Source organism: Prunus persica, chromosome G4 (genome assembly GCF_000346465.2).
Source record: "Prunus persica cultivar Lovell chromosome G4, Prunus_persica_NCBIv2, whole genome shotgun sequence".
NCBI classification, from domain to species: Eukaryota; Viridiplantae; Streptophyta; class Magnoliopsida; order Rosales; family Rosaceae; genus Prunus; species Prunus persica.
This window is the reverse complement of record NC_034012.1, coordinates 604,419-624,659: the sequence shown is the minus strand read 5'-3', so window position 1 is coordinate 624,659 and position 20,241 is coordinate 604,419. Positions and strand designations below refer to the sequence as shown.

The 20,241-nt window shown below is 36.8% G+C and overlaps 6 protein-coding genes across 6 annotated transcripts; 4 read left to right on the top strand and 2 right to left on the bottom strand.

Moving 5' to 3' along the window:
* Window positions 1,469-3,813, top strand: LOC18780190. Its single transcript, XM_020561395.1, has 5 exons — window positions 1,469-2,147; window positions 2,238-2,687; window positions 2,795-3,098; window positions 3,217-3,342; window positions 3,438-3,813. The coding sequence occupies exons 1-5, from the start codon at window positions 1,746-1,748 to the stop codon at window positions 3,440-3,442; spliced, it is 1,287 nt and encodes a 428-aa protein (XP_020416984.1). The 5' UTR covers window positions 1,469-1,745; the 3' UTR covers window positions 3,443-3,813.
* On the bottom strand, window positions 3,859-4,805 carry LOC18779255 (non-specific lipid-transfer protein 4.1). Its single transcript, XM_007213380.2, has 2 exons — window positions 4,159-4,805; window positions 3,859-3,985 (listed from the first exon to the last, which is right to left on the bottom strand). Exons 1-2 carry the CDS (start codon window positions 4,512-4,514, stop codon window positions 3,970-3,972), a joined length of 372 nt encoding a protein of 123 aa, XP_007213442.2. The 5' UTR covers window positions 4,515-4,805; the 3' UTR covers window positions 3,859-3,969.
* LOC18778339 (RPM1-interacting protein 4) lies at window positions 7,981-8,982 on the top strand. The gene is made up of 3 exons (XM_020561330.1): window positions 7,981-8,237; window positions 8,365-8,571; window positions 8,695-8,982. The coding sequence occupies exons 1-3, from the start codon at window positions 8,022-8,024 to the stop codon at window positions 8,713-8,715; spliced, it is 444 nt and encodes a 147-aa protein (XP_020416919.1). The 5' UTR covers window positions 7,981-8,021; the 3' UTR covers window positions 8,716-8,982.
* On the top strand, window positions 9,539-13,836 carry LOC18778675 (EH domain-containing protein 2). The gene is made up of 16 exons (XM_007211478.2): window positions 9,539-9,796; window positions 9,878-9,957; window positions 10,215-10,283; window positions 10,380-10,434; window positions 10,615-10,670; window positions 10,763-10,802; window positions 10,880-10,935; window positions 11,413-11,526; window positions 11,701-11,803; window positions 11,891-11,940; window positions 12,072-12,200; window positions 12,281-12,532; window positions 12,634-12,713; window positions 12,810-12,936; window positions 13,148-13,291; window positions 13,369-13,836. The coding sequence occupies exons 1-16, from the start codon at window positions 9,724-9,726 to the stop codon at window positions 13,552-13,554; spliced, it is 1,614 nt and encodes a 537-aa protein (XP_007211540.1). The 5' UTR covers window positions 9,539-9,723; the 3' UTR covers window positions 13,555-13,836.
* LOC18778514 (tropinone reductase-like 3) lies at window positions 14,221-16,448 on the top strand. Its single transcript, XM_007211831.2, has 6 exons — window positions 14,221-14,426; window positions 14,929-15,045; window positions 15,327-15,461; window positions 15,643-15,768; window positions 15,864-15,965; window positions 16,079-16,448. Exons 1-6 carry the CDS (start codon window positions 14,289-14,291, stop codon window positions 16,226-16,228), a joined length of 768 nt encoding a protein of 255 aa, XP_007211893.1. The 5' UTR covers window positions 14,221-14,288; the 3' UTR covers window positions 16,229-16,448.
* On the bottom strand, window positions 16,477-20,036 carry LOC18780293 (uncharacterized membrane protein At1g16860). Its single transcript, XM_007211667.2, has 4 exons — window positions 18,816-20,036; window positions 18,090-18,224; window positions 17,427-17,638; window positions 16,477-17,274 (listed from the first exon to the last, which is right to left on the bottom strand). The coding sequence occupies exons 1-4, from the start codon at window positions 19,557-19,559 to the stop codon at window positions 17,082-17,084; spliced, it is 1,284 nt and encodes a 427-aa protein (XP_007211729.1). The 5' UTR covers window positions 19,560-20,036; the 3' UTR covers window positions 16,477-17,081.

Below are 20,241 nucleotides of genomic sequence, written 5' to 3'. Positions count from 1 at the left end.
TAAAATTAAGCTAATTAGTCAAGACAATATTTTCCCATCCCACCCTTACACACGAGTTACATCCAGTGAACAAAATATCGATAATTTCGCCGAAACGTTTTTTAGGGGCTGCGATATTTTAGTATGTTTCCATTTATATATCGTCAATTTATCGATAATTTCCTCGATAATATCGCGATAATTTCGGTACCGATATTTTCGTTCAAATGGCAGTTGCAATTGGTCAACATATCGCGATATTATCGATAATATCGCAATATGAACTTTCAAAAATGAAATAATTTGCTTGAGCAAGCACACAGGGGTTCGAACCCTTGTCCCGCTTCCAACTTCTAAGCCTCTTAGCCACCACGCTAGCCATCACTTTGTGATTGGTATCTATCGAATCTGGTATTTATAACTCTTCCAAGTTGTTTCTCAAAATATAAAATAATTACTTATTGTTCTATATTGTTGATCAAATATTTAATTACTTAATATAATTTATTTCTTTCCTATTTAATCCATTTAATGTTATTGCTTATTTTATTATTCATTATAAGTACTTACATTACTAAATTCTCCTTCAAATTGTTGCTTAATTACTTAAATCTCTATAATCATTTTCTTTATTTTCTATTTAATTCTTCTTTGGATAACTTTATTTATGTTCTTAGTTAATTTTCAATCTTCACTATTATTTTTTAAGCATGATCAAGTGCTTAATTTTCATGACAAATCAAGTTGGTTTACATCTTTAATTATTTTTCAATTTTTGATAAATTATAAATATAAGAACGTGTACCATGTCATGATGTCCAGTGAATAACGTGAAATAAAGTTACTCGTGCATCTTACCATGCAACTTATAAAGTGTAAAATATTGTAGTAAAAATGATAAATAAATTACTAGAGGGTGTTTAATTTTCTTTCATTAATTACTCTAGATTTTCTAAGTCATAGAGTTTGTCAGCTCGCAATATAATCAACTTAAATCACTCAAACATGCTATGCTATGCATTTCCTTCCAATCTTTTGTGTTAAAATAATAGATGATTGACTAAATAAACTTTTTAAAAAGTTTCATTAAAAATTCCCATGTATTTATCACAATTTTCGTAGTTTTTATCTAATTTTTATCGATATCGATATTTTCTCGATATTTCCATATATATTTCCGTGTTTTTGAACCACCGATATTTCCGAAATCCTCGATATTTAAGACCTTAGTTACATCTCATTTCCGTATACATTATAGTAATTTAGAACATCATACAAATAAAAATCACAGTCGACCGGTTGACTGCAGATCATGGGTAGCTCTCTCTCTCTCTCTCTCTCTCATTGGTAGCTTTCAATCCTTTTACGCGTGTACAGAAGAAGCCTAAACCTAATCTAAGACATTTGAAAATTGGTTGCCCAAATTCTTCAAATTGTAACGTGGCGCATCATGAATTCATAAGACTTTTTGACACATTATTTTATGAAAGTTGCTAAGTAGGTGTCTTGTAAACCTTGATTCAAGTAGAACTGACCATTATGTCATAAATTAAAATAATGTAGAACTGACAAATTAGGTTGGTTTAGAGAGAAATCCGATTTGTTTAGTTTAAATCGTTGTTGGATCTGCTTTTTATTTTATTTTATTTTATTTATTTTGAGAGAGAGAGAGAGATACATAGTTGACAGGTCTTCCGTTTCTTTTGGCTATATGTTTTCCTCTGCTTTCTGATTCTAACTTGAGAAAAACCAAAGCTTACAAAACCATGGAAGACGAAAGGCAATCATTTCTATCAAAAGACAGAGCAATCTCAGGCTACATAGCCCACGAAGGACTTGAATTGAAGAACTTCGATGCATGCCTCAAATGGGTTTTCGTGGATCAGTCCAATGTATGGAGGACTGGTATTTCATGGTCCATCTTCTTCGTTTTAGCCATTGGCGTGCCGCTTGTCTCACACTTTCTCCTCTCCTGCTCCGACTGCGATGAAAATCACAGCAGGCCTTACCATGTAGTTTCTCAGTTATCACTTTCTTTATTCTCAGTGCTCGCATTCATCAGCCTCTCCTGCTGGACCCGCAAATATGGTTTGAGGAGGTTTCTCTTCCTTGACAAATTATATGACGCAAGTGAGAAGGTCCGCCATGGATATAAACAACAGTTTCAGGTATATATAATTAGTTGATTTAAACAAAACCTTAGACAAAATCTTGAAACTTTGAGCTTCTAATCTCTATGATTTTACGTATTGCTGCAGAATTCATTGAAGCTCCTCTGCATGATCGTGTTCCCCTGTTTTGCGGCAGAGTGTCTCTACAAGATATGGTGGTATGTCTCGGGAGCAACCGAATTACCGTATTATGGGAACATCTATTTAAGCAACACGATTTTGTGTACGTTGGAGCTGTGTTCATGGCTTTATCGAACCACAATTTTCTTCCTGGTGTGCGTTCTGTTCCGGCTTATTTGCCATCTTCAAATACTGAGACTAGAAAATTTTGCCCAAGTTTTTCAAAAGGAGACCGAGGTTGAGTTAATCTTGATGGAGCACCTCAAGATCAGAAGGAACCTTCGGCTGATGAGCCATAGGTTTCGAGTATTCATCTTGCTCTCTCTAATTATGGTCACAGCAAGTCAGCTCATTTCTCTGGTCATGGTTACTAGGTCTAGTGCTCATGTTAATATCTTCAAGGCTGGAGAGCTTGCGGTAATTTTTAATCCTTCTTTCACTTACATATATGACGGTATCTGATTCAAATTATATATATATATATATATATATATTGTCATTTTTGTTTTCTGGTCATGTTGCAGTTATGTTCCATTAGCCTAGTTATTAGTCTTTTCATTTGCCTGCGAAGTGCAACAAAAATAACACACAAAGCACAGTCGATAACGGGGCTTGCTGCAAAGTGGCATGTCTGCGCCACAATACAGTCTTTTGATTACACGGAAAGTGAGACTCCAATGGCTCCGATTTCTTCAGCTCAAGTGTTTCCTTTTGGTGCTGATACTGAATCAGAAGATGACGAAGCTGGAGAAGATGACGATTTGGACAACACCAGGCTGGTGCCAATTTACACCCAAACAATCTCATTCCAGAAAAGACAAGCTCTAGGTTGTAGTAGGAACAGATCATCATCTTCAGTGACACTGTTGAATTTATTTATTTATGTTTTTGCCCCCTTTTTTTCTTTTTTCTTTTTTGTAATGATAGCGTGTGGTCGCCTTTGCAGTGAAATATCTGGAGAATAATAGAGCAGGGATCACAGTGTTTGGGTTCACGGTGGATAGAATGTGGCTTCACTCTATTTTTGCAATTCAACTGGCCCTTCTGCTCTGGCTGCTCAACAAGACAATTGGTATTTCTTTATTTTTTTCATTTCTGAGACACAGAGAGAATCAGAGATTAAGTTTTGCATTGATGCTAATCTTTTCTTCTTCTTTTTCATTACAGGGTAGTTAACATTGTAAGCACCGAGTATAATACCTAGCAATGTAGATTTTGGTGAGTGAAATTTTCTAATGAAAATGGTACAACAGTAAGGCTCCTGGAAAATGTCTTGACATGCAACAGTAACTCTCAGTCTCGTTCAAACAAGCCTCCACAGCTGAAAACACATTTGGTGCTGATGGGTTATTTTTTATTGGTACTAAAAGTCATATTATTTCAGAAGAGTTTGGAGGCTGCATTTGGAGTCTGGAGTTTTATTTAGTTTTGCCATCTAATGCATGTTAAATTTTATAGCCTTATAAAAGGATACAGCTTAATTGCTTTTCAGTTGGGAGCAGAGACAAAACCAAGTTAAGAAAAAAGAGAGAAATTGGAGAAATGATAGCATTCGTTTACTTTATAATTGCTTTTCAATACATATTTTGGATGCACAAAATGAATCAAACACTAATTAATTTTCTGCACATCCCAAAACATCTGGCTTGCAGCTAATCATTCTCCAAGTTTTATTTCATAACATCATCATGCACACCCTTTAGAACAGAGGAACTCTGCACATCACAAAAGTAAAAAGAACACATTAGTCCAACCAAATCATATATATCACATGAACAAAAAATGTGTCTGATATTCTTAGATACATAAATAAGAAAAGAGAGAGAGAGAGAGAGAGAGAGAGAGAGAGAGAGAGAGAGAGAGAGAGAGAGAGAGAGAGAGAGATTACTTGCTGCAGTCGACGGCGGGGTCAAGAGGTACAGGAATGGAGACCTTGCAGTATTCGGGGATGGCCTTAAGTCTGCCTGGGTCAATCTTCATCCCAGATGCAGCTTTTTTCAAGCATTCACAGAGGCTCCTGCGGATTTCAGTGGAGGTAGCCTCAGAAACAAGGGTTTGGACACCAGCACAACAAGGAACGGCAGGAGTGCCTGGGCCAGAACCCACCAAGTATGACTCACAGGGCATCAAAGTCATTAGGGCCTCTTGGCATGTGATCCCATTTGCAGGACATGCATTGTTCAAAACCGTAACCACCAACCCAAAAACTATCAGAGACCAACAACCCATCAGTTTCATCTCCATACTCTCTTTCTGAACAAAGGGAAGAGAAAAACACAAAGGCAATATGAAAACTGCTTGCTTGTTGGATATTGTAAAACCTCAACTCACTCACTGTGGCTTAGAGCATAAGATGCATGCCTCCCTTTATAGGGCAGGCACCACCACGTTTTTGGTACCTCATTTACTGTGCAGTTGTGCAGTCCAGATTTTTTTGATTCTTCCTAAGGCCCTGTGTGTAACTGTCAGTCAGACGAAAAGAAAAACTGGTTTAGATTATGTAAAACCACCGGCGCCAACTAATGCAGGCCGTTGTAAATACCATTAACAGCCTTATTAAGCCCATGTTTCTTTAAACAGTCTTTGTTTTTAAGTTTGAAATATGATTTCTGTGAATTGTGGAGTTTGATTTAGAGACATTTTCGACAAACTCTGCAGATTTCCAGTTGAGGGCCTTATTGGCATGGATTACACTTGACATCTTTAGCCTGGTTTTATTTGTTATTTTCTCGGAAGAAACGTGATCTTTGCTATCTGTTAAAACGCCTTCTAGTCTTGAAACAAACAAAACATGAACTGTGCTGAAAGCGTGATTATATTCCATTAAGTGTCCGTTTGGCATTGCTTATTTCGGGGTGATAAATAATTTTTTTAAAATTTTGGGAAGCCCAGCCAGTTTGGTAAACAATAAGAAAATCACTTATTATTAAAAATTATTGTGAGAGAAAGCTATAAGGGAAAGCAGCTAAAGATGTGCTTTCATTTTCTGATTATGCAAAAATCAGTTTTGAAGAGGAGTTGGGTTTAATGATTATGCAGCAATTATTTTCTAATTATGTGAGAATAATACTAACAACACTTAAAACAAAAAGTTTACCAAACGCCAAACTGATTTCTCTCACAGCAAATTTGACAGCGATTATTTTCACAGCACAACAATACCAAATTAGCCATAAATATATTTAACGGGTATAGCCGCGCGGCTATACTATTTAAATAGACCCCGCTATAGCCGCGCGGCTATACTATTTATTACCAACATACATCCTAGCGCCCGGGCGGGTTTTTTTTACGAGTATAGCTGCTCGGCGATACTCTTTAAATATTATATTTAAACGTATAGCCGTGCGGCCATACTATTTTAAAAAAACCCAAAAAAGACTGTACTATTTATTAAAATAATTAATTAATTAAATAAAGGATCCGCCTAATAGCGCCTAGGTGGCCGGTTTTTTTTTTAAAAAAAAATACAAATAAAATACATACGTGTTTTATTCAGTAAAATTTTGTCAATTTACAACTGAAAAGTTCGGCCACTATACATTATTTTTATTCAATAATATGTGAAAAATTATGTGTACAATACGTGAATTTTGTATGTAGTATTGAAAATTTTGTAAAAATACGTGTATTAAACATGAAAAATATATACATACGTGCACAATACGTGTATTGTATGTTTGATTTTTTTTAAACGTGTATTTTATCGAGTTTTTAAGTATTATTAAAAAAAATACGTATGTATGTGTATATTATTTTCTAACTCCGCAAATTTTTTTTTTTTAAGAACCTTTCTTATTGAGAGAGGCGATAATATAATAAGCTCACACACAACACATGTGCTAGAACTCGAATTCAGAACCTTGTCTAGAATAGCAATTACTCCAAACCACTACACTAGTGCCGTTCAATTTTTAATATAAGCTCTAAATTGTACCATTTTTTTTTTCCAAAATTAGAAAGTAAAGAATATAATTATTACCTCGTGGAATATGATTATTAGTTACGATAACTCAGACTCAGAAAAAGAAACGAAATCAAAATAGTAATGACTTGAAGTCAACTCACGGATTATCTTCATGAAATAAAAGTTAATAACAACTCATTTATGAGGAAATCAGGAGAATTGAATAGAAATCGATAATTATTTATTGAATATCAGGAGATTATTAAACCGCTAGAACTTCCAGGATGGAGCAAAACAATAGTAAAACACATTAGTTGAAAATCTATTATTTCATAAGAAACGTCGATTAAAAAAAAACCAATTTAAATGTTGCTAAATTCTGCACTGACCAACCCTATAACCGTCGGAGGCCAACCATAGGGTAAGTTATCAATTTGTCGTATCTGAAATTATATAAAGGGAATCATGTCTCTGTATCTAAGCAAGCATTTTTTGGTTTTTGGTGTCGCGTTAGAGATCTATGGAGAACCAATCCACAAACTGCAATGCTGCCGAAAATAAGGAGGTTTGGTCTTTTCTTCTGTTTTTTATTTTTTATAATCCGGTCGTCTGTTATCTTGCTTGAGGAGCACTTTTCTAAGCATAATTCCACTTATTTTACTCTTCTTTTAATATACTTGACTACATATTATGAGTAATATATGTGTGTAATATGGTGAAAAATATAAAAAAAATTATGGTGAGAATGCCGACGAGGAAGAAGAGAAGCAAGAGAGGACGACAAAACCGCCACTTCATGGCAACCATAACAGATAATTTAAATGGTTTATAAGCTTAGCAAACTTTGTAACCATCGGATGGACGATGTTCTAACGCACGTCCAGGTCCCCAACTTTAATTTCTTGGTGCTCAAAACGCGTCCTCAATTGTCTGAAAACAAGAAAGGATCAATCGATCCACCTTCTTCTTCTTTTTCCTACCCCCTCTTCTTCTTCTTCTTCTTCACCCATCATTTCTACAACAATTAATCCACCCGATATTATGTCCGTAAGTCATGTTCTTACTATATATGCTTTTTTGAGTTTTGGAATTTGACTTATACCTACTTGTGCTTCTTGTGAAGAAATTGATCGTGATTGGTTTATGTTGATTGTGGTTTTTGTTAGTTGGTTAGATATCACTGGATTCACTCCATACATATATTTTCTTATTTTTATTGTTATAGGGTCATAAATTCTTTGCTTCATGAATGGGAAATTAATTATTTCATTTTCTTAAGGAATATATATTAGTTAAGGATTTATATGATTAATTCATACCGTAAATTAATGTCTTTGCTTGATTGATACAAATTAGGAAATTTGAAATTTTTAGATTTTGAGTGGCGTGATTCGTTTCGTATACATTAATTTCTCATCGATATTATTATTTGGTCGAGAGCATTCTCTCTATTTTTTTTTTTAAAGGATCTCTCTTAAACTTTTCACTTTTGTTTTTCTTTTGTAAAGTAATTAGTAGCTTTCTTTCTTGTTGAAATGACTACGTTGCAGAAAAAAACCCATGTCCCGAAATTTGGGGACTGGGACAGTGAAAATATATCCTACACTGCTTGTTTTGAGAACGCTCGTAAAGATGGGGTGAAGAGGAACCCAAATGATCCTGAAGAGAACCCAGAGGCCTTCAAGGCCATGCTTGATTTCCAAGCGGCACAGCCTCCACACAATGGCATGAGTTCCAGCAGCACATCAAGAACCTTGACAAACCCTAAAGCAGACCAAACTGGGGGAGACGCAGGCCATGGGGCGCATCGACGAAAGACTTCTGTAGGGAGCCGCAAGAGTAACATGTCTGAGTCTGGCAGTGAAAGGAGCAACTCAGATTATTCACTGTTGCAGCAGCAACAGTCAAGACACAGACGTGAGAGATCTGATAGAAGAAAGAGTAGTTTGGCTTCGTCTGGAACTGGAAGCGATCATAGCAGCACGTCCCATTCTCAGAGCAAGCCTAAGAGTACTACCAGTAGCCATCACTCTCACTCTGATCTTCTTAGTCACGACACTGTGAGTTCTCTTTCCGAACAAACACTATAATCCTAACTGTTTTTGGTCTCGCTTTATAACAGCAGAGATTTCTTTCTCTAGGGTCATCTTGTTTTAATAATCTTGTGCAAAATTTGTAACGTGACAGCATACTAGAGTAGCGTCAATACCCAAGTTTGGGGATTGGGATGAAAAAGACCCCCAATCGGGAGAAGGTTTTACTTACATATTCGAGCAAGTGAAAGAAGAAAAAAAAACTGCATCACAATTTCCCAATATGCCCCAACAACAACCAGTCAATCATTTAAATAGTGCAAATAAACGTGGAAAATCTTATTCCAATTCCAAATCAAAGGTATGGTTATGGTATGGTTGAGGCCGGCCAAAGCTTCTGTGATTATATATATATATATTTTACATTTCCTCATCATCAAGAGCAAACTACTAATAATATTTATATTCTTTTGTTCTTTCGTAGAGTTGGTGCTGTCTATTTTGAAGTGAAAGGCAGTGACATGGACATGGCTTTGCTTTGGGTCTATTTTGAAGTGAAAGGGAGAACAAAAGTTTAATTGGTTGTTTTAAAGACCGGAAAGTTTATTTGTGATTGTCATTATTCTTTATCTTAAGAAAATGGTTGCTATATTGACTTAATATTAAAGTAATTAGTACGTATTCTTGATCTTAATTTTTTTATAATCTTATTTGGGGTCATGTTATTGTATGTTAGTTTTATGTCTCATATTGCATGAGGTTATATATGTAAATGAAGGATTTCATGCAAAGTATATATTATTGAGTTCGTTGACACGATAGAAAAAGAATGTAACAGCTGTACCCAACTTTTTATTTTTATTTTAAATGTTTGTAGTTTCAAAGATTTCAAAAATCGAAATAGAAATGAAAATTATAAGTTTTGAAAATACTTTAAAGATAAATTATAGTATAGAATAATACTGAACTACCGCTTCAAATTATAGGAGCCGGAGGTGGAAATGAAATCTTTGGGTGAACTTAACTAATTTGGCCAAAAAAAAACTAATTTGAACATCTGGGCGCTCGAATTTTTAGTTCAAAACTTCAAATTACGCACTCCTCTATTATTGTCCCCAAACAAAAATTAGCTTAGGTAAGAATGACGTACAGACGCCCCCACCTTCTTATGCTGTTCCTTACGCAGTTGCATTAATCCAACGGCCGGATTGAGACCTTGTTTTTTCATTTCCTAAGCGGGGCCCAGTTTCGACGTCCAAGTCCACCAGCATGATTATCACCGGCAGGAACGTAAAAATCATATAAATCAATCTGATTCAACGTTCCACAGGGACTCTGGCCCCGGCTTTAATTCAAATGCGAACCGCTTTAATATTTCCACTGGCAAAATACCGTTTCGCCCAAGCGCCAAAACTGTTAAGAGAAAAAAGAGATAAAAACCACAGAGCCGCTCTGGCCCTCTCTCATAATCTCATTTCGTTTTTCAAATTTCTAAGTTCCTTTTGGCTCTCAAATGGGTCCCGTCAGTCTGTGCCCGAAAGAGTACCAGAAGGTTTACCAGGAATGGTTCAACTTGGTTGATTCAGGTATAATTTGTTTCCGTCTGATTCTTACTGAGCTTTAATCAAATATTGGTCTTGATTCTTAGCTATGTTTTTCTGGTTCAGATGGAGATGGTCGCATTACCGGTAACGAAGCCACTAAGTTCTTCGCCCTGTCTAAGCTTTCTCGACAAGAACTCAAGCAGGTTTTTAAGTTTCACTTTGATATAAGGCTGATTGCTATTTTCCATTTCAGTGCTTTTAGCTTATGAATTTGTTTGTTTTATAGCCTAAACTAGTTTATTGAACTTGGAAAGTAAGATTTTGTGGTTTTACCCTCAGATCAGTAGTTTTTGGCTGCTAATTTGCTTGTATCTTGTATTTGGTCTCTTAGCCTCTTCTATGTGACAATCTGATGTATGGGGTTTGAAACTCACTTTCTGTTTCTCATTTATCATTGAAGGTTTGGGCCACTGCTGACAAGAAGCGACAGGGGTTTTTAGGTTTTACAGAGTTCATTACTGCAATGCAGGTTGTACATGATTTCTTTTTTGTGTAGAATATTTGGGATATGTTATATTAGCTATTGTAATAGAATCTTACTCGCTTCTGTGTTCGAATTGGATAGCTGATTTCCTTGGCGCAAGAACATGAACTAACCCCAGACATCCTCAAAACTGAAGGCAAGTGGAATATATTTGTTTAATACTTCTTTGCTGTTTTGCATTGCATGCATAAATTCAGAACCATACAACGTATACAATTTGACTAGGTCTCATTCATTTTTTGAAAGCCTTTCCTTGAGGCTGACAAGAATGTTATGCTTTCAGAACTCTCTAAACATTATTCTTATTTAATTGCAGTTGACTGGGAAAACATTAATCCTCCACTTATGGAAGGTTTGGATGCTCTGTCCGCCGTGAGTATCTTCTTTTTTCTTACTTCTTGACTTTGTGGCCTACACTGTAAAGATGAATTTCACTTATTAGTTTCTTGATTCTATATCAACAGAAAACCAAGAGTTCAACGACAAATGGACTTGAAGTAAATGGTTAGAAAATCCATCTAACTTTTGTGAATAAATGTGTTACAATCTTTTACTAAGTTTGTTTGTTGGTAATGATGTAGGAAGCATTCAATCTCAACCACCAGCTCAGTGGTTTGGTTCAAAATCAGTGAAGAAGGTAAGATCAGATGTCCTTTCTTCCACTGGAGATAATTTCTTATTTTGAATGATTTGCTTTAGAACTGCTGCCATGCCGTCTTTCCAAAATCTTGTCATTAGCATATATAGATAGTGATGCAAGTCTATCGTCCTTATTGATGGTTGAATTACAGTTAGGACTGTATCTTTATACTCGTTGTACATTTTTTTATTCAGTTGAATTATCTCCCTAACCAGTTTCTAAGCTTATTCAGTTAAAAGTAGTTAGTTTCCCTGTGTTCTAATTCACGGATATGACATTGTATTTTTCGTAGACATCTAACCCTGAAATTTGGTAACTGATATTCATTGTTTTACTCCCAAATCTTTGTTAAAGGTGTTTTTTCTTGTCTCTCTTATTATTTTGATTCTTGTGATCTACATATCCACTTGTTTTTCATATTTATAAAGGGATGCCTTCTCTTATTGCTTGACTTGTTCAAATCCGTTTCTTCAGCTACCTCTTATTGCTGTTACATCTATAACCGATGGTTTGAAGAGATTGTACAACGAAAAACTAAAGCCATTGGAACTTACTTATCGCTTCAATGACTTTGTATCTCCATCATTGGTGAGTCTCATATCTTCTAATGTATTTAGTAGGATATATATTTATGATTTTGTTAGTCCACCTCTTTATCATTCAAATTGGGATGGGGAATGAAATATGGTTTGCTCTTCTTAGCGTAATGTTTTGTTTAGGTAGAGCATTTGCTAAATTTATGGCTGATTTATTTTTTTGCAGACTAATAGTGATTTTGATGCTAAGCCCATGGTCATGCTTTTGGGACAATATTCAACTGGAAAAACAACGTTTATCAAACATTTGCTAAGATGTAACTATCCAGGTTGGTTAAGTTCTCGTTCATTTTATTTTGAAGTGATTAATTGATAACCAAACCATTTAATGACGTAACATTTACTTCTTTGAACAGGAGCTCATATTGGTCCAGAACCTACTACTGATAGATTTGTTGCTGTGATGGTATAATTTTTAATAACAATGATTCCTTTTTAAAACTAATTAAGTTTATCATTGTTTCTTTGTAATGTGAGGTTTATTAAGTGTCAAATGTTCTTGGTAATTCTGAACGATACTCATATTTTTGTACTTAGTCTGGACCTGATGAGAGGAGTATTCCTGGAAATACCATAGCCGTTCATGCAGACATGCCTTTTAGTGGGTTAGCAACTTTTGGAGGTGCATTTCTGTCAAAATTTGAGTGTTCTGAAATGCCACATCCAGTGAGTTGAAATTTTTTGTTAACCATATATTTGTATTACATTTTCATCAGTATGTTGATCTTTCTTTTTTATGATTACAGTTGCTAGATGAAATTACATTTGTTGATACTCCTGGAGTTCTATCGGGAGAAAAGCAACGAACACAAAGGAGTTATGATTTCACTGGTGCTATATCGTGGTTTGCTGCAAAATGTGATGTTATTCTTCTTCTGTTCGACCCTCATAAACTTGATATCAGTGATGAGTTTAAACGTGTAATTACATCTCTAAGTGGTCATGATGACAAGATTCGAGTGGTTCTAAACAAAGCAGATCAAGTTGATACTCAACAAGTTAGATGCACTTCTACTTTATATGTTGTTTTGGTTTTGTGCATTTTACTTTTTCTTGATAACACTTTTCAACTTATTAACTCTTCAATTACACATTGTAGTTGATGAGAGTTTATGGGGCATTGATGTGGTCACTTGGAAAAGTTTTGAATACTCCGGAAGTTGTGCGTGTTTATATTGGGTAAGCTTTCTAGTTTTGAATTTGTTAATTCTTTAAGCTGGTTTTATGCGTAGTTGATTTAAGTCAATCATGTTCTTGTTTTTCTTGGCTTTGCAGATCATTTAATGATAAACCTGTCAATGAATCAGCTGTTGGCCCTATGGGTAAAGAACTTTTCGAAAAAGAACAAAACAATCTACTAGCAGATTTGGTTGATATACCAAAGAAAGCTTGTGATCGACGAGTAAGATTATATGTCTTATTTTGATATTTTCTGTTACTGTTTTGGTTGATATACCAAAGAATACTTGGTTACTTTTCCTCTTTGCCTCGCGTTTATGGCTTATACCGATGTAGATGCATATTGATTGATGTATAGTGTGTCCTTTTTTATTTCTATATTAGGTTCTTAGACTTGCACTGATAAAATTTGATTCTAATGTTGTATATTGTAGATCAATGAATTTGTTAAACGTGCTAGAGCTGCTAAGACTCATGCCTATATAATTAGTCATCTGAAAAAGGAGATGCCTGCCATGATGGGCAAAGCTAAGACTCAACAACGACTGATGGATAATCTTGAAGATGAATTTGCGAAGGTCTCTCTTTAACACTATTTAGTTTTACCCCTATAAATTCCAAGCATACTTACTCATATTAAGCTTTCCAAAAACAGGTTCAGAGGGACTTCCATTTACCAGCAGGAGACTTTCCAGATGTGGAGCACTTTAAAGAGGTCTTGAAAGGTTACAACATCGATAAATTTGAGAAATTGAAGCCGAAAATGATTCAAGCTGTAGATGACATGCTTGGCCGTGAAATCCCAGAACTGTTGAAGAATTTCAGAAATCCTTATGATTAAAAATGTTGGTTTCTAGATATATGGCATGGTATATCAGACTATATTGTTCTATATTTGATCATCCATCCATTTTATTGTTGGTTGAATACCTTTTGAGAGTTGCATTCCCAGAAGTTGGAATGCATCATCATCCATGGGCATGTAAGATGTGAACATGATTTGGGTATTTGGGCTTTCATATTGAAAGCTTTGGCTTTTCTTAAGCTGTATGTGGGATGACGGTTCCATTTCTTTTCTCTTTTGCTTATTGTTTCAATACTGAATTTGAAATGGCTTTTCTTACCCTCTGAATCTGAATCAGTTTTCTAATATCTATCTCATTGGAACCTAAAACAAATATCAATAGCCTGATAGATCAAGGTCATCTATTTGTATATCTGTTAACGTGCCGACGCCTGCCTTCAAGAACGAACCACAATATACTAGTTCTGTTGTTAGTTGTTACCATTTTCTCTTCCCAATCAATAATAAATCAATAGAGCTTCAGTATAATGACACTATTTTTATCTCTAATTACTAATAATTAGCCAAAGAATGAGGGATCATACCATTTTTAACATTAAATAATTACTATGTAAAAATTCTTAAACTCTTAACCGTTTTCCCCTCGGGGTCAGGAGGAGGCAATAATTTTCAGTTTTAAAATAATAATTATTTATAAATAATAATAAAAACAAGTCTCTGCTCGCTGCTTAGCTAAAAAAGACAACTTGGTTACGGAGAAACCCAAGAAAATGGAGAAATCGAAGATTGGGAGCAGATTCGAAGGCAAAGTAGCGATTGTGACGGCTTCCACTCAGGGCATCGGATTCGCCATCGCCGAGCGACTCGGTTTGGAAGGAGCCTCTGTTGTTATCTCCTCTCGCAAGCAGGTAATTTTACATCTTTGGCCTTTTGTTTTTTCATGAAATTCATCCGGATTATCGTTGCTTCTAGTCAAATATGATTTCTTTTTGGTTTCTGTGGAAACTGGGATCGAAAGATGAAACGCTGAATTTCGTTATGTGGTTGCTGAAAATGATATCAAATGTTCAGTTTGTAATGTATATTTAGCTTTTCAAAATGGCAAAGCTCAGATGATGATTGGACCAATTTGTTCCATCAAATTGGATTTCTTCCCCCTCTCTTAAATTAATTCCAGAGAGAAAGGGAGAGAGGAAAAATTAGTGAAATCTTGCGTATCATGAACTTAAAATTGCATCAGTTTTATGGATTACACATACATTTCAAGTTCAATCGAGCTAAAATGGTACATGTTTGAATCTGTACTTTTGGTCCTTTTGCTATCTTCCACAACCAGCAAGTGGTATTGAGTTTTGTGTTGTTTTTGAATAGTTGTGTTGAGTTGTTTCATGCTTAATCAAATCTTTCCAGAAAAACGTTGATGAAGCAGTTCAAACACTTAAAGCTGGAGGAATTGAAGTGTTTGGAGTCGTTTGTCACGTGTCAAATGAAGAACAGAGGAAGAACCTCATAAGCAAGACTGTGCAGGTAAGATCATTTGTTGAATCCTTGATTTGCCACTTATTTTCCAAGCATGATGGAAAATATAAACTGAAAGTTGTGAGACAAATGTGGGATGTAAAAGTTTTGTTTAGGTTTAAAAATCAACTTGTGGAGGTCTCAAATTCAACGACAGATGAGTTAAAAAGCTGTTATCTTTGTGATGGCTACAGATTATCTCTTTTACTTGAAAACAGTTACTGTTTCTATTTCAAATGGTTCTTCAATGCCATTTTGTCGAATGGTTGAAATTTCTTGTTTGTTTGCAGAAATATGGAAAAATAGATGTGGTTGTATCAAATGCTGCTGCAAATCCATCAATTGATACCATATTGCAAACCAAAGAATCTGTGCTTGACAAGCTATGGGAAATAAATGTCAAAGCTTCTATACTTCTTCTGAAGGTAAAATGCCATAGGTAGACAAGCTTGAGGAGCCATGACTCATCGTGAGCTCTTTTCCCATGGAAAATTTCTGCTTGAGCTTTGGAATAAGCTATTTTGATCCTCTCTTTGCATTTTCCATGTGCATAATACTTCTGGTGTAATATATTCAAGGTTATAATACAACTTAATTATTTAACAGGACGCAGATCCTCACTTGAAGAAGGGTTCTTCAGTTGTTATCATTTCCTCGATTGCTGGCTACCATCCACCAGCTTCCATGGCAATGTATGGGGTCACTAAAACAGCTCTTCTTGGGCTAACCAAGGTATGTACATGATTCATGTTTCACCTCATTTATTTCTTCATCAAATCACAAGCGAGGCATTTCTTCTGCTTATTCTTTGCTGGTCTTTACTTTAGGCTCTTGCTGCTGATATGGCCCCAAATACTCGTGTAAATTGTGTTGCTCCTGGTTTTGTACCTACAAACTTTGCTTCATACATTACAGAAACTGATGCTGTGGTATGTATATATCTATATATTTCTTTGCATATATAGTATATAGTTCCTAGGGATCTTGGGCAATGGGCATTGACCTTTGCCGTTGACTAAATTTGAATGGTAATTTATTGCAGAGGAAGTCCCTCGAGGAGCAGACGTTACTTAACAGGCTTGGTACCACTGGAGACATGGCTGCTGCCGCTGCCTTTTTGGCATCGGATGATGCTTCTTACATAACGGGAGAAACTCTGGTGGTGGCTGGAGGGATGCCCTCTAGACTATAGTTCCGTTCTTTATCTGTGTGTTTTGGCGGCTCAAATGCTTACTAGTTACAAGAACACGTGAATTTTATATTTACTGTTAAGAAGCAAATATCAATAAGGATTTGGGAGGGATGAAGTGTAAACAAAAAATGTCATGTTACTGGTGTTTCTGAGCCGGTACTCTTTGGCTTTTCAATAGAATTAACCCATAATACTATTCATTCATGGTCAAGTTTTCGCATTTGAGAGTGTAGTTATTCTTTCCCATCTCCTAAAATAAAGTGCTAATAAATAATAACACTAGTAATCTCACAAGGGCAATATATACAATCTTGGGGAGGGCAGGAAGCATTAACACTACGAAGTACAAACCATGCTGAGAAGAATTTTAACATTGCTCAGCTTGTCACAAACAATACACATGAGATATTAAGACAAAAATACACATGATGGCAGATGATTATAATGGAAAAGAAAACAACAGAAACCCTAGTAACTACTTTTTGTACTAAAATTGAGCTTCAGACGGAAGGCAGCCGAACCCCTTTGGGCACTCTATGAAGCTATTGACTTATGTACATGAAACCAGAGCATCCTGATTTCTGACGTTACATCATCTAGGAACTTCATCAAAGGGTAGTTGTAGATCCTTTTTCCCTATTGCACTACCACCTTCAGAGAAGGCTTAACCTTGATTATTTGATGATCTTCGGTCTCTCTCTCTGAACTGTCTTTAGGCGAAATTACATACACTTAACCAGGAAAGGAAAGAACAGAGCTGGTGGTGGTATCCGCTTTCTCCTTCAGTTTCACCCTTCAACTTTTTACATGCAAAATCCACTTATAAACAAAACTATCATGAAGCTAAATATATCTACACAGGAACCACATCAGCATTCTGATTATCATCGCATGTCAGAATGAGGCCTTCAACATAGGTTGGGAGAAGGCAGCGTAACCATTGAAAGCCTGTTGAAACAGGCTCTGTTGGAGGAACAATCATGACCACGTTATCGTGGCGCCTTACAACCCCCATCACACTTACGGTGCTTCCCTCTTTAATATACCTGACGAAGAAAAAACACTCTTAAAAGCCTATAAATTGTAAACGATCTCATAAATTGCATAATCCTATATAAGTTTCTAGTTACAAGTTCAAAGTAAAAATTTCCAAACATCCACAAGTTGTGAGGGGGCTAGAAATAGAAAAGTGGCATACCCTTCTTTGAGGCGCATTATGCGGTCATCAGTAGAAAGGTTGCGCTCAGCAAGCCACTGCAAAAAACTTGGAGATAACTCTTTGTTTTCCTTTGTGACATCCACTACAGTGGCTGGTTTTACGAATGGGGCAACCTTGGCCCCATAGCCAGCTTTCACTAACGCTCTTAACCCAGATTGGAAGTCTGATATGTAAAAATCAGCCACATATTTCTGTTCAAAATAATCATAAAATTAGCTTTTGATATTAGTATTACAGACAATTGAAGGTACTGTTTTCTGTACCAACGAACCTGATTGAAGGTAAACAGGAAAAATGCATATGCAGTCTTTTGGTGGGGTAAAATAATTGCAAAGATGGCAATCATTTACTTCTTCAGGGAATTCAGGTCAATTAGACTATATTATTGCTCCACACCCCCCAGAAACATGCATGTAAGAGAGCCAAAGATGGTTGAATTGAAACTACTGAATGCCTAAAAAGCTCGACTCTACCTAGTGTATGTACATTTTCAAGGCCCTCCTCATATGTAAACATTCTTTCGGGTTTCCATAACAGATACACGTCTGATTGATAGTGCAGTAGTTATAAATTTGTATTAAGAATCACCATTGGCCAAACTTTGAACCTCAACATAATTCAGAACATAATCTGACAACTAACCTCTGAATGTCTAGATTTTTTATTTTCCGACTTGCCGCTGCATCCTTTAGATTTGCATAACTCTGTAGAAACATATACACACCTAGGTACCCTTTGGTAGGACGATTCCAAAGGAATACTGCCACAGGTAACAACCTACATAAAGAGATCTCCATCATATATTTACTACGGATTAAAACAAACATAAAAAGGAAAAACCAAACCCCATCATAGTAAAATAAAAAGAGCACTTGTGATGAATCTCATTCCTAGGTGGTTCTGAATGCCCTAATATCTACAACAAGGAAATGAGCAGAAGAAATTGGAAACATTTTGCAGAACATCTTGTTACAGCATCCAATGCAAATGGTCGCGGTAACCACAATTATTCATGAAAAATGGCAATCTATGCCTCCTGGGTCAAAGCGGACTCGTACCCAGATTCCCTTCCCCAATTGACACCGATAGTGATGATAACCCAAACTCTTAATAATAATATAGCTTAGTATTTGTCAAAATCAAACAATTGACGTGTTCTGTCTCAAGACTAAATTATAAATAAACGTTGTACCAAATAAATCAAAACAGAAAAAACAACATATAGTAGCATCAGCAAGTATCCCAAAATCAAAATCTTCAAAAATAACAAATTGGGAAAGTATTAAGTGTATCTAATTTAAATAACAAAGTTAAGCTGAATTATTTTAAGAACGAGCATCAGAAAGAGATGGGGGAGAGTGAAATTACCCCGGTGACCTTGACGTACTGTCCGTCAATGGCACCTCTAAGCTCAGCATCAGGGTACCTCCTCACAAACCCTAGCAACCCTCTTCTCCCCCAGGCGTAATTCCACACAATCACCACCACCACGGGCACCAAAAAGAGCGCAACCGCCACCAAAATCACCCACTTCTTGACGGCCACCATCAGAAACCCACCCACCAGCAACCCCATCACCACCACCACCATGAACACCCACACTGCCGCCTTCGATACTCGAAACTCCACCTTCACCTCCTCGCTCAAGGTCGTCACGGCCGACCCGTACACCACCTTGCTCATCGACCCGGTGTGCTCTAGCTGGCCGGAGGACCTCCTCGGTCCGGAACCTAGTGGGCCCGAGCCCAATGGCCCAGAAGTAATCAGACCCGTGGGCTGGAGCTGGGGCGTCAAGGGCCCGGAGGATTTCTTGGAAATCTGGCCGGAGTTGGGTCCCGATCGAACGGATCCGCTGTTGTGTTGGGAAGAGGAGGAAGGGCGTGAGCCGGAGAGCTTGGAAGGAGGAGGACCGTTGGATGGGAGATGAGGAGGATGATCGGCGATTGGGATATCGAACATTTTGCCGAGCTCCCCGGACTTTTTAACGTCACCGCCGGTGTAGGGGACGGCGCGTGACGCCATTGTGGGCTGGCGCTCCTTGAGCTGCTGCTCGGGTCGACCCGACACCACCAGCCCGTTGCTGAGCTGGTGCGATGGGATTCGGCTCCCCATTGGGCTTTTTGGGTTTTTCAGAGAGAGAGAGAGAGAGTGTGTGTGTAGCAGCAGCAGCAGCTGCAGAAGTAGAGAAAAAGCGAGTGAAGGAGGGGACTGAGGAGGAGAGTGTCAGTGTGTGTGCGTGTGTGTGAACGAAGATGGTGGTGTTTGAGGGAGGAGGTTAGTCAAATGACGGAAATGGGTCTGTGGCTTTGTGATAATGACGTGTGTGTCCCCTGTCTTCAAATGGCGGTACAGCGAGTTTACTTGATTGGGTTTTTCCCATTTGGATGATGATGATGGCTGGTTGCTTGCTCCTCTCCTCTCCTCTCCTCTCCTCTTGCCTTCTTCAACCCTTCATTCAAAGCCTTCATGTGATGTATCATATCATGTATGTATAATGTACCCACCCCACATACGTACAGTCTGCCTTTGATTTTACCCTTTTACCCTCAAGCTCCTTTTTGTAGCTGAGCTGTTCACTTCATCTCCGCCACACCCATTGCAGTTAATAAACAACATCCATCACTCCATTCTTCTGTTTTTCATCAAATAATAATAGTAAGAGTACGTTTAATTAATGACATTCAAAATGTCGTGGAATTTTCTTATTTTTTGTTATGACAATATTCTAAACTATTCTAATATATAAGGGAGGTTAAAATTTGAATAAAATGATATATATGTACGCTATATTGGT